This window comes from Artibeus jamaicensis, unplaced genomic scaffold (assembly GCF_021234435.1).
Source record: "Artibeus jamaicensis isolate MK-2021 breed Jamaican fruit bat unplaced genomic scaffold, CSHL_Jam_final contig_240, whole genome shotgun sequence".
Lineage (NCBI taxonomy): Eukaryota > Metazoa > Chordata > Mammalia > Chiroptera > Phyllostomidae > Artibeus > Artibeus jamaicensis.
Genome location: NW_026521506.1, coordinates 15,902,044 through 15,916,294, shown reverse-complemented (window position 1 = coordinate 15,916,294; position 14,251 = coordinate 15,902,044). Strand labels below are relative to the sequence as shown.

The 14,251-nt window shown below is 40.1% G+C and overlaps 1 protein-coding gene across 1 annotated transcript in view; it reads right to left on the bottom strand.

The window, feature by feature from the left end:
* The window catches only part of SLC9A6 (solute carrier family 9 member A6), a 66,978-nt gene that overhangs the window by 15,222 nt on the left and 37,505 nt on the right, over positions 1–14,251 (bottom strand). The window contains exons 11-14 of the mRNA XM_037142217.2: positions 10,147–10,258; positions 9,029–9,182; positions 3,651–3,681; positions 1,529–1,608 (exon numbers count right to left, since the gene is read on the bottom strand). Coding sequence (XP_036998112.1) covers positions 1,529–1,608; positions 3,651–3,681; positions 9,029–9,182; positions 10,147–10,258 — 377 coding nt within the window. The remainder of the gene's footprint in view (positions 1–1,528; positions 1,609–3,650; positions 3,682–9,028; positions 9,183–10,146; positions 10,259–14,251) is intronic.

The window sequence follows — 14,251 nt, the reverse complement described above, 5'->3', positions numbered from 1 at the left end:
GTTTCTATGTATTAGGTAGAGCTGCTCTGACTCCCTATAAAAGGCGCCTTTAAATTATGTGGGGTGAAGCCTTAGGTAATTCAGAGTGGGGCAACCAACACTTCACTGCTTTGTGGCTCTGTGTGTAGGGGGCTCCAAGAGGGGACTGTGCCACTGGCTGGCTCCTGGGGGTTTGCCCGGCACTTACCCCACTTCCAGTCACTTCACCCACTCCCTGCATACAACTGGCACCCTTCCCGCTGTTGCCCTGAATCCTAGAGCGGGTGGGTTTGCATACATTTTAAGACCATGCGAGCCCTTTAAATGGAGTTTCCTAAATATTCAGCAGTTTCTTCTGCTGCCCTAACCCCCACTGGTTTCTACAACCAAAAGTTATGGGGATTTATCTTCCTGACATTGGAACCCTGCACTGTGCACTCTGGCCTGGGGCTAGGATCACTTGCTCCAAAAGTATCACTTCTGATTTTTATTCACCACATAGGAATGTGGGACTACCTATGCCATTCCGCCTCCGCCTCTCCATGCCACACGGTGTCTCCTCACCTCTCTGCCCCATCTCCACTCCTCCTAACTGTGGGGATGAATGTAGCCTCTTTAAATCCTTGGTTGTTGGCTTCCATAGAATTTGATTTTCTGATAGTTCTGGGTGTTATTTGTTTTGAGATTTAGTTATAGTTCTTTTTGTGGTTGCACAGGGAGGCAAGCATGTCTACCTACACCTCCATTTTGACTGGAAGTCTTGAAAAAAAATTTATGTAGTTGTCCCAAATTTGCTTCAATGGAACATAAACCAGGTTTTGATTCATTTACTGATAAGTCTCAGCCTGGAAGAACTCCATGGTCCCTTTTCATAGTTCAATTTTCAAATAAACTAATTTTAATAGTGAGTGAAAATGTTTGTAAAGACATTATCTAAACAGGTTATAAACTGTATAACATGACCCAAAACATAGCTATGAAAACAACTGTTACAATAGGACAAGAAAGAAACCTGGCAAACAATGAAACACTGGCATTCTGATCAGAGGAGAGAATCTGCTAGTCTTTGGAAAGGTCAGAGAAAAAAAGGCATATCATTGACTACTGCAGTATCTAACATTACTGCGTTTTTAATCTTATTCTCATGCTTTTTCCTAAGGCAGCCTTTCTTCTTTTGTTATAGCAAGCACACTGACAAGAACCAACAAATACCCTTTTCAGGATTCACTAAATTAGCTAAAGGACAAGAAATATTAAATAAAGTTTGCTCAATAGATAAACCTATATATCAAAGAAAATCTATCATAAGTGCTGCAGAGTTCTTTCATAGGCCAGCTTCTGCAATAACCAGTTGCCACTGGTATCATGAGTTTTCAAAGGAATTCATTTGGGTGGGTTTCCCTTAATAACCTTCTCCACTACACTGAAGGGGAAAGGGAAGATCAAAGGGTTTATGTTCTGCTTCAGAAAGAGAATGGTCAAAACAGTTGTTCCATTAAATTGTAATTGTCTATGTCCATACTACCATTTTTTTCTCAATTAAGGATACTTATGATCAAAGTTGTACCATATCCGGAAGAGCCAGGCACTCTCTGCTTTGGTAGTTCTTCTTTCATTTTCGGGAATACCCTGCAAACAAGTAACAAACAAATGAGTATACATACAAAGATAAAAACGCATTTATTTGGAGTCATTTCTTGATAGAATCAGAAATATGGCCAATTATGCATGAGATACCCTCCAACATTAGAAATTTTCAAAGTTACTACTATGTTTTGAGAACACTAGCAAAGTGAAAGTAAATAGGGAAATTCCATAGTCAGTCTGACTGGTTAGGAGGAAAAAAGTAACACAGCAAGTAGGTCTCTTTGAAAATAGCTTCCAGAAACATAAGTGAGGGTCCTTATTTATAATTTGGCGCAGTCAGTATTGGGGCACTTAGGTGGTCTGGTTCATGTCATCTCTGTCATGAACTAGCTGGGCAAGTCCCTTTCCCTCTGTGAATCTGAGTATCTTCATGCATGCAACGTGAGTTGTTAGAGAATATCAGAGGCCCTTTCTAGTATGAGTGCTCTATGGTTCCATGATTTTGGAAGAGCACCGAGTTTAGATTCTGAGTTTTGGTTCTTTCCTCATTCTGTAAATAAATGAATCTTCCTTTCAATATGTATATACAATATAAAAATGTTTGAAAACACTGCATGGGCTTACAAGAGCCAAAAACTGCCTGTATTTCCTTTTACATCAGTAAGCATAGGTTTTTGTGTCTCACTTTTTGAAGAGCAATTAATCTATAAATTTCACAATTACCTCACCACATAAACACCTGGACACCCAACCTGCCCCCCGCCCCCCGCCCCTGCAACCCATAATTACTATATTGTTTCTCTTTGCTTCCCAGTGGACGTTCACAATATGAAGTAAACAATATAACAAACTAAGGCACCCACAGGGTTTTAAAGGCAAGGGGAAAATGCTATTTTTTTCTGTATGTCACAGGTGGTACTCACCAACCTGGCTCTCTCCCTGTCACTCCATTTCCATTTCTCCTCTGTGATGACAGAGGTAACAAAGCAGATGGAGATTCATGAAATTAAAGATCAAGCATTTGTCTGGTAAGCTGTATGATAACTTTATTCTTGTTTGGTCACAGGATGGAAGCATTAAGAGCTATAACCCCCTTAGAAACTACCCAAGAAGCTCAGCATCGTGGAAATTTATCCAGCCTGGTTTGCTCAGGTACTTCAAGTCCATGGAATAATACTTTAAGGTTCTTACAGGAAAAAAGTGGCAAGAATTTACTATATCACAAATACACTCATCACTCAACAGCTAACAAAATTAGCAGTTAGGAAATGAATCTGATGAATGTTTTTTTTTGAACCACACCCTGAAGACAAATAGACCAGGACTTGTTTCAGACAAGAAAATAATTGTATTTTGAAAGAGACATTTCCCATCTTTAAAAATATTTCTCTGATTTCCCATCTAACATCTACAACACAGTCACGTATTCAAGTGGTGCTCAGAAACCATTAAAAAGTGGATGGAAAATGCCTGAAAAGAGTGGTCAGTCTTGAGAAGGCACTGAGTTACCACTGCACTCAGTTACCAGGTTCAGGTGCAGAGGAACAAGTGAGAAAGTAACACATGGAGACAGGCCAGGAAATGTGGGCAAGGCTGAGGCATGGGGTAAGAAAGTGCTTTCTCTTGAGCAGGCAGGGAAGACTGGCTGAAGATTCCAAAGCTTCTAGGCAGTTCTCAAGGGCAGCTGCTGGTCATTCAATTTGAAAGTTACACAGGAAGAGCAGCTGGAAGGCTTACATCAGAGACAAGCCTTCATGTGCAAACCAAAGTGGAAAAAGGCTTTCTGTGCCCAGAGCAGTCACTTGAAAACTCAGGAGCGCTTATGGGACTACTCTTCTCTGCAGCCAAAGCCCAGGTTGGCCCATGGATAGGAGAGCTGTCACCCTTGATAACCACATGCTGTCTAAAATTCAGTCGTGTTTCTATTGCAGAGTAAGAAAAGCCAGGAATGATGCCAGTTAAAAACTGATGCAAATAAGACAGGATCTAAATAATGGTGGCCTGAAGTCTACAGCAGATTGTTTTCTTTCCAAACAACTGTACATTCAACAGAAATGCCAGAGACAACACAAACACATATTTACCAAATGCTCTTGGTCTGAATCAACACCAACCCTAAAGGAGAAACACAAAAGGCACATGAGATCTTGAAGCCAAAAAAAAAAAAAGTCTATTCACATATGTAAATTGTCAGACAACTATTTTTTCTCAACACAGAAGCTATGGAATGGTTAATGTGGTTTTGCTTCTCTCTGGTTGTTGATTTAAATTTTTGGCTCCTGCCCCTTTCCTTAGCAACAACTCGGATCTTCGGGCAAGCAGCATCTACTACTGATTCTCTTCCTGCAATCCCCCTTACCAGTTTCAGAAAAATAACACTTCATTCTCTGAATATAAGTTCATTATAAGCGGAGTCAGGGAAAACAGCATTGCCCCACTTCCTGGCAAAGAACTACTGGGTAATTCCAAAAACAAGGCCGGCACAATGCAGTTCCAGGAGGGAGTTCGTGTTTTCAGACCTCTCAGCTCTCATGGTAACATTCTGTTGTGATGACTGAAGAGAGGGTCCAATTACAGGGTTTTTTCTTTTTCCCCATAGGCTAATGGATAGACATTAGCCTTGGTTCTTGATAATTCTTTTTCATCTGTTCAGAAATCCTTCTCTCCATATCCCAGGGAACAACTTCACTAAGAAGTTTTCTTTGACTCCCCTGTGTCTCTTCAACACCAGTAGCACTCACCAACTCTGTTCATTCCTTCTGAACTGTCTCTCAGATCCTATCTCCTTTCCATTCCAATTGCTACACTGAGGCCTAGTTCTGGCTCATGGGGTCTATAGCAACTGGATGTAAAGTTTTCCAGCTGCAAGATCTCCAGATTTTGCTGTCTAAAGCATAGAGCTCACTGGGTGATTTCCTTGACAAAACACTCAGTGAGTGCTTATAACCCAGAGCGTCAAGTGTAAAGTCCTTTGTGTCTCATTCAGGATTCTCTGCAAATTAGCACCCTACCACTCCGGCCTACCCTTCCCTTTATTCTATTGTATTTACTCTTTATTAGCCACACCTGACTATCCCTCTTCCAAATCCCTGACTCTCCCTCGCCTCCATGCCTTTGCTCATGCTGTTCCCTCTATCTGAAATGCACTATCCCTCATTTTTCTACTCCTTTTTTGAGTCCAAAATGAGCCATTCTATGACCCCCCTCAGGCAGAATCATTTTTCCTTTGTGCTTTTACAGCATTTTCAAGATTCTTCTGTAACACTGAGCAGAGTATAGTTAGTTACCTGTCAGTCTCTCCAAATAGACTGTGAGCACCCTGAGAGTAAAAGCCATATTTCAATTCTTTTCTATATCCCCAGGGTCTAGCATAGTACCTGACACACAATAAGTGCTCAAATGTTTACCGATTAAATCACTGCTACAGGCAACAAAGAAAAAGTAGCAGTGTGAGAAGCTGTAGCAATAGCAACCCAGAATACCAATAACACCAAAGGGAGGAAAATGATACAAGCTCTCATCTAAAAGGCAATTGAATCATGGTCAAGTATTTGAAATCAGATTAGTATGACCAGATTTATAATTGCATGAAAGGTTTGTTTCTTCTTTGTTAAAAATGGCCAGAAGCTGTTCAGTATCTTCTTAGTCATACTGAACTCTAACCATATTTGTGAATCTACAGTGACACCTACTGGTCTTAGGGAGAGCCCGTTTGTCATACTCAGATGGAACACTACTGGGAGCCAATTCAATGTAATAAACCTTTAGAGAACACTTATTATCTGTCAGGCACTGCGCTAGGCACAGGGCATAGAAATGAATTAGACATGGCCCCTGCCATCAAGGAGCTCAGAGACTGGTGGGGGAAATAGTGACAACGAGAGCATAATCCCCAAGAGCATTGCAATCATGGAGAGCTGGGTTCAGTCTGGCCTCAGCTCCTTTCTGGCTGTGTAAACTTGGTCAACTTATGTAGCCCAATAAACTGTGATTTTCAGCACCTGAAAATTGGGGCTAATACCCACCAGGCAGAGTTGCTGCAAGGATGAAATAAGAAAAATGTATCTCAAGATTTTAAAAGAATGTCTAGTATATCACTGACATGAAGTGGTAGCTCTTATAACAATTTTATTATTACAACACTAATTGAAATCGGTGCTGTAATAAAGATACCCAATGTTATGCACATGGAAGAGTGGTTCCAATACAAAAAAAAGAGGGCAGAAAAGAGGAGGCACTTGAGCTGTGTCATTTCTTGGGGATGAAAGAAAATCCCAGGCAGAAGAACAATAGGAGCAAATGCTTAAAGACAGAGAAGTGCAGAATATGTGTAGTAAATGACAGGGAGCCAAATGTGACTGTCACGAACTATGAAAGGGTGTAGGAATAGCTGGATGGCTGGCTCTAAGCTACTGAGGATCCATTGTCCCCACAATAGCTGGAGTGATCCTACAAAATAATCATGTCAGTCCTTTGCTTTAAATCTTACAAAATTTCCAACTGGATTTAAAAATCCAAACTCATTATCATATCCTACAAGACCTGAAAGCAGGGATCCACAAACTATGGCCCACAGGCCACATCTGGTGCACCTCTTGTTTTTGTGAATAAAGTCTTGTTGGAACACAATCACACGAACTGATTTATGTACAGTCTGTGGGACTTTCACACTAGAATTGAGCAGTTGAGACAGAGACCATATGTCCTGCAAAGCCTAAACTAGTTACTATCTGCCCCTTTAATGGATGTATTTGCCAACCTCTGCCCCTATAGGATTTTGTCCAACTCATTTTCTACCTACCCTTCAATCACTGTGACTATATTCCAGTTATGTGGGCTTTTGTTTCTGTTCACTAAAGAGGTGAACTTTGTTCCTGCCTCTTGGACTTTGCACTTGCTTTCCCTTCTGCCTGGATGGCTCTTCTTCCTGCTCACTGTTTAACTGGCAACACCCTGTCCTTCAGGTAGACTGAGCTTAAATGTAACTTAAGACAGAGAAAGAGACCTCTCTTGATCTCTACCTATAAAATACATTTGATCCCCAATCATTCTCATGGTAACTTATTTCTCATCATAGCATTTAATATCATCTAAAATTGTCTTTTCATTTGATTATTAATTTATTGTCTGTCTTCTCCCACTAAAGTATAGACATCATGAAGCCAGGGATTTTTTTCTGTCTTATTACTACCACTGTATCTCTCTAGAGTGGGGTCTCAACCTTCACTTTAATGACATTTTGGCCCAGACCATACTCTGTTGTGGGTTGTTCTGTGCACTGTAGGCATTTAGCTTAAAAGAGGTAAAAGGCTTGCTCAAGATCACAGAATTAGTAAAGGAAGGAGCAAAACTCAAAATTAACAAACAAGAATTCAAAGTCAAGTCTAAGTCTGCAATAATCTTAAACTTTAAGGACTTATTATCAGCCTCCTCAAAACTATACTAGAAAAATTGGGAGTTGAGAAGTAAAACTTAAATTCCAGTCTCTCTTTGCAGAGGCTCAAAAAAAAAAACCACCCCAAAACAAAAACAACAATAAGCCTGACTGCTTGGGGCTCAGTGAGTTGGGCATCATCCCATAAACAGAAAGGTCAGTGGTTCAATTCCCAGTCAGGACACACACCTCAGCTGGAGGCCAGGTCCCTGGTTGGAGATGTGTGAGAGGCAATTTATTGATGATTCTCTCACACATCATTGTTTCACTCCCTCTCTTTCTCCCTCCCTCCCCCTCTCTCTTAAAAATAAATACATAAAATCCTAGAAAAAAAAGAAAATCAACAAGAGTTAACTGAAGACTGTAAGGTAATATATATAATTAGGGGCCAAACTAGGCTACAGTACAGGCAAGATGGGGACCAAGAACTTGCAGAGCTGGTGAGGTAAACTCAGGTTTCTGTGAATAGGAAATTTTGTGGGGGGGTTGAGGGGGTAAGTCTGGATATTTTGTTTGGTTTGTGTGGAGGGCAGTTAGAGAAGAAAACTGATTTTACGTAAACATTAAGACTCTAGTTAAGGGTATTATTTTTCCAAAACCCTTACATTTAATTTGACTTTTCTTAGAATAAGGAAGAGTCTTCACTTACGCGCTCTTGAGAAATAAAGTTGTTTAATCCTTCCAAAATTTACCACACTCATTTTTTGATAAGGTTCCTCTGTATACCATTTAAATGTCTATATGGCCTTGAACAACTTAGAAAAAAATTAAGGCTCTATTTCCTCACTTGTTTAGATAAATGTGTAAGATGCTCTTAGCACAATGCCCAGAACATAGTAGGTGCTGACCAAATGCCAGATCCTCCCTGAAGTAATAATCAGAGTTATACAAACATTATTCTTATTCTTGTGTATTTCTGATAATATACAGTAGTAACAGCATGGACATTATGAGAAAGGGATTTGAATAGTAAAGTGAGATAAAGACAATAGTAAACACATTCAAAATCTGACTTAGGGCTGGCTGGTCTTTAGAATGTTAAAAGAAAGGCATAATAAAATGAGAAAACAGGGAATGGATTCTATAAAATGTGAAATGCAGTTTTCTCTAATGCACCCTACACATTCTGGAAACTCTGTAGCTCTTAAGGTCTATGAAGTTTCAGCCAAACACAGGACTAAAATGTAAAAAGCCTTTAGCAACAGAGGCTGCCGTATCCATGGAAACAATGTGGAACTCTTGCGATAGAAGGGAGCTTTCCAACTGAATACATTAATGAGTGTGCATCTAAGATGCACAGTCTCACAATCTTAACCTTGGATTTTCTGATCCCAAACTGTGCTGATCATAAAGATGAGAAATAATGACAATATCTAATATTGTTTAGGGTTGGGATAAACAGAACTGTCTTACATGCTACAGAAGGAGAAAAATTTTGATCCAATCTGGTGATATGGATCAAAAGCCTTAAACAAATGCATATTCTTTGACCAAACAATTCCAATTCAAGGAACACATTGTAAGGAAATAATTAAACAAATGCACAGTGATGTGTGCATTTACAAATGATCGCATTGTTAATAGTAACAGTAATAGTGAAATCCTCAAATGCTAATGGCAATAGCAAACTCCTGGGATACAAAAGTCCAAAGGTAGAGGTTTGATTAAATAAATTACGATACAGACAGCCATTAAAAAAATATTTACTAACAAAAGTGCCCATGCTACATTACATCTAAACATCAGTTCACAGGAGTACCTGTAGCATTGCCCCTTTTTGTTAAAAAAAATACATATAATGCATAGCAAGGAGTCTGAAAAAACATACCTCGAAGTGTTAATGACAGTTTTTATTTTTCTTTTACATACTTTTCATTTTTCTATACTACATGCTATATAGTTTTTTAAAGGAAAACATTAAGATCTGTCATTATAGATTTGTCAAAGTTTAAAATTTTCTCATGCTTAAAAGAAAAATAACCTGAACTACAATTTAATATTACAGTGAGGTCCCGAATCACTACTTACCTTATATGTAAGCATGACAGCATGGCAGTGGTGCCTCCACCAAATACCCACACAGTAAAAAACACAATCAGAAGTGTGGTGCTGAACATCATTTGCCGTGCATAAGTGGCAGTATCTCGAATGGCCAAGGCAAATGCCATTGCACCACGAAGGCCTAAAAAAGAATGGAAGAGGTAATCCTTTAGTAACTCATTACCAATGGGAGATACACAAATTCAGAGAAATAAGGCATCCTGAGAACTTAAGATGGGAATAAACAAATACGTAAGTATATAAAAATAAATGGAGAGAATTAGTAGACTATACTTACATTGATCTTTTAACAATTTTTGAAGAAATTAATTTTTTTAATTAAATTAAATTGTTGTTCTATTACAGTTGTACCATTTTTTCCCCCATGGCTCTCCATTGCCCCGCCCACCCCTGAGTAACATCCATTCTTTTTGGTGTATAGTTCCATGAGTGTGTAACCATTAGTACAACCAAGACACAGAACAGTTTCATTACCCTCCCCAATTCCTTTGTTCAGTCTCTTTTTAGTCCAACCTCTCTGTCATCCTGCCAAACCCCTGGCACCATTCATCTGTTTCTGCATCACTATGCTTTTGTCTCTCTGAGAATGTCATATAAATGGAATCACATAGTATGTGACCTTTTGAGACTAGCTTCTTTCATTCAGCATAATGCCTCCGAGGTTCATCCATGTTGGTGTGTGTACCAATAATTTGTTCCTTGTAGTGCTAAGAAGCATTCCATAGCATGGGAGTGCCTCAGTTTGCTAATTCCATCACCCACTGGAACAGACAACTGGGCTGTTTCTAGATTTTGGCAATTATGAATAGAATTGCTATAAACATTCACATACAGGTTCTTGTATGAAAGTGCATAAATCTTTATCTTCTCTACTATGCATGATAGACTGCTGAACCAGAACAATGAAAAAATACCCATGGAAGGGAATGGGACACTATAGTTTTTCTTTTCTATTGGAGGTCGCCACTTCAATGTTTAAGGGAGTCTGATATTACCAGCATATCAATTCTATTTCAAATCAAGCTGGCATATGCATTGTGAATAGTTTCTTGGAGTGGGGAAAGAGAGGGAAAGTTAGAACTTACCAGCAAACATCATCATGTGTTGAAAATTTGATCCAATCTTACTCCTTCTGCCCAAATTAAGCAAGAGGGACAAGGGGTAAATATTGGCAGCTCTTCCCAAGAAAATAGCAATCTAAAATTGTTAATAGGTTAAGGACAACTTCTTATTATATTAATATAATTTAGATTGTACATGCAAGATGGTGAAAGGCTATCTTAGGAAGCTATTTCTAAGTCTTCTGATTCCACTAACACAGAGCTGACAAATAATATTTTCTGCAATGATGAAAAAAATTTTAATATATTTTATTAATTATGCCATTACAGTTGTTCTATATCCCCCCTTCATTCCGCTCCACCCTGCACACCCCTCCGCCACCATTACCCCCCTTTAGTTTATAACCACGTGTCTCAAGTTCTTTAGATTCTATATTTCCCCTACTATTCTTACCCTCCCCCCTGTCTATTTTCTACCTACCATCTATGCTACTTATTTTCTGTACCTTCTCCCCCCTTCTCCTTCTCCCACTCCCCTGTTGCTAACCCTCCTTGAGATCTTCATTTCTATGGTTCACTCCTGATCTAGCTGTCCTTTTGGTTTGCTTTTGTTTTAGGTGTGGTTGTTGATAACTGTGAGTTTGCTGTCCTTTCACTGTTCATCTTTTTTATCTTCTTTTTCTTAGGTAAGTCCCTTTAACATTTCATATAATAAGGGCTTGGTGATGATGAACTCCTTGAATTTGATCTTATCTGAGAAGCACTTTATTTGTCCTTCTATTCTAAATGAAAGTTTTGCTGGATAGAGCAATCTTGGTTGTAGGTCTTTGGATTTCATGACTTGGAATATTTCTTTCCAGCCCCTTCTTGCCTGTAGGGTCTCTTTTGAGAAATCAGCTGACAGTCTAATGGGAACTCCTTTGTAGGTGACTGCCCCCTTATCTCTTGCTGCTTCTAGGATTCTCTCCTTCATTTTAATCTTGGCTAATGTAATGATGATGTGCCTTGGTGTGTTCCTTCTTGTGTCCAACTTCTTGGGGACTCTCTGAGCTTCCTGGATTTCCTGGAAGTCTATTTCCTTTGCCAGATTGGGGAAATTCTCCTTTATTATTTGTTCAAATAACTTTTCCTCTGGTGGCTGTTCCTTTCCCCCTTCTGGTACCCCTATGATTCAGATGTTGGAGCATTTAAAGATGTCCTGGAGGTTCCTAAGACTCTCCTCATTTTTTAAAATTCTTGTTTCTTCATATTTTCCTGTTTGGCCATTATTTTCTTCCTTCTGGTCCATTCCCTTGATTTGAGTCCCAGTTTCCTTTTCATCACCATTGGTTTCCTGTGCAATTCCCTCCATTTCAATTAGTTTAGCCTTCATATGTTCCTCTAATTTGTGACTAAAATCAACTAGTTCTGTGAGCATCCTGATCACCAGTGCTTTGAACTGTGCATCTGAAAGTTTTGCTATTTCTTCGTTGCTTAGATTTATGGGCTCTGGGGCTTTGAGATCTTCTTGAGCCATTTTTGGTCTGTCCGCACCTATTAAGTATGAGGAGTGGAGCTTTAGGGGCGGGGTGGGGCCTCCAGGGCAGGTCGCTGGGTGGTGACCCTGTATGTGGTTGCAGGGTCAGAGCGGGGAAATGGCAGACCCCTCTGCTACCTGTCGGTGCTGGGGCCTGCTCGGTCCCATAGTCTCACTGCCCACTCCCTCACTGGTCTATCTGTGCACGAATGCGGGACCACAGTCAACCCGCAGCCCTGCACCCTCGCTGGGTCCATGGGTCGCTCACTGGGTCTCTCACTGGGTCCGCCCGTTGCAACCCCACACCTGGGATCCGCGTGCCTGAGTCCGTCTGACCGAGTTTTCCTGTGCAACCCCGCTCAGCCAGCTGCTGGCTTCGCCCCTCTTCCCGGTCAGGCTGAAGAATTCGTTGTTATGGGACTTCCAAAAAGTTCAATTTTCTGTGTTGTGGCTGTGTTTTCTGTTGCTAATATTCTATTGTCTCTCAACTTGGTTGTGGGAGAAAGCACAGCATCTCCACCTATTCCTCCATCTTGGCGGAAGTCCCCCAATGATGAAAATTTTGTATATCTGCACTGTCTAATATGCTGAGGCCTAAATTTGGCTAGCATGACCTAGAAACTGAAATTGTATTTCATTTAAATTAATTTAAATTCAAATAATCACAAGTGGCCCTAACCAGTGAGGCTCAGTGGATTGGATGTTGTCCTGCAAACTGAAAGGTCACCAGTTCAATTCCCAGTCCAGGCATGTCCCTGAGTTGTGGGTTTGTTCCCCGGACAGGGCACATACAAGTGGCAACTAATCAATGTTTCTCTCTCTCCCTTACCCTCTCTCTAAACAATAAATAAAATCTTAAATAAATGAAGTATTCACAAGTAGTTAGTTGCCACCAAATTGAACAGTGCCGATCTAACATATAGGAAATTTATGAGATGAACAGAAACGTGTTTAAAAGCAAAGCTTCTTTGGTATAATCTTAAGATTATGAATGTAACAGGTTAATGCAGTTTAACTGTCAATGTTGGTAGGAGGAAGAATAACAATGGCTAAACTTGCCCTTGTTTCCTCAGAATGAAGGGGTAGCTCAGGTACCTCATGTTCCTCCAAGTCTGTAACTTCCACCCTGCTTCAAAGGGAAGGCTTAATGGGAATTCAGAATGGTTTTAACCAAAAAAACCCAAAAAACTTAGTGTCTTGTCCCTCAGTTTGCTATCTGTAGAGACTCATGCTTTAACATATAGCAATTTTTATTTCAGGGGTTACAATATAATCTTCACACCAATTTTCTGAAAGGAATGTAAAGGAAAATCTGAGATTAAAAATGAAACAAAGCGGGGGAAACAAGTGCTGACCCCAATACCTTTGGAAATGGCTAACGTCTGTAAGACTAAAGGCAAAACAAACTGCACACAAGCACAACATGCTCATTGATAAACTTGTATCTTGTTTAAACCTCAGTGAATCTGGGTCTTTGTCACATGAAATGAAACCTACATCCTAAGAAATACAGTCAGCAAGAGAACAGCTCTCCCTGGCAAGAGTCAATTTTCTTGGTAAGATTTTGTATTGAGAAACTTCAATTTCTAATACACTCACAAGCCTAGGGAAAGTATTTAGCCTTGTTTCTGGTTAACTATAGTGGGTCATGCCCTGTGACTGCTCAAAAATTTCTCAAACACCAGCAGGATGTGAAGTTACCAATCTCACAGGAGTCTTCTGGCTAACGTTCTTCTCTAATTAATAGGGCTTTTTTTGGTGGGTGTGTGTGCTTGATGTTCATTCCCAGAAGACTAAGGCTCTGCAGAATGGCACTGCAGTGTAACTCACTTTCTAACAGAGAATATACTGAGAATTTTAATTTCAAAAATATTTTTGCTAGCCCTGGACAATGTGGCTCAGTAGGCTGGAGCATTGTCTGGTAACCTGAAGATTATGGGTTCAATTCCCAGTCTGGGCATGGGTGAGTGCAACCCCTTGTCCAGACACCAATCCCCAGTTGGGGCATGTACAGGAGGCAGCCAATTGATACTTCTCTCTCACATTGATGTTTCTCTCCCATCATCTCTCTCTAAAAGTAATGAAAAAATGTCCTTGAGTGAGGAATACACACACACACACCTATATATACATGTTTGTATATGTATTTCTGCTAATTTCTTCAGCAGAAGCTGTATTCTGAGGTGGTTTTAAAAGTACTTCTTTTGAAAATCATTAACTTAAACATCCTTCATCCCGACCATAATTTTTCTCATGTTTCCTATTGATCTATGTCACTCGGATAATTCTTCCACCTTCCTGGGGCCTCCAGTCCAAAGATTCTGCTACTTTCCCTTCAGTCAGTCCTTTTCCTGCTTCACTTCCCTTCCTAACCACACCTTAGTAATACTCCCCAATACTCGACATTCATTTGCCCCTCTCTGTGGACCCAACCATCTCTTTCCTCCATGCTCACAGCTAAGGATGAAGTCATACAACACGGCAGACTAATTCCACTGCTAATACCTATTTGTCAGACTCAAACAGGTCCCTAATACAGCTCCGCAATCCTATAGCATTTCTTTGGTCACTCACGCTCTCATTCTCTGTAACAACAATTTCTAAATCTTCCCC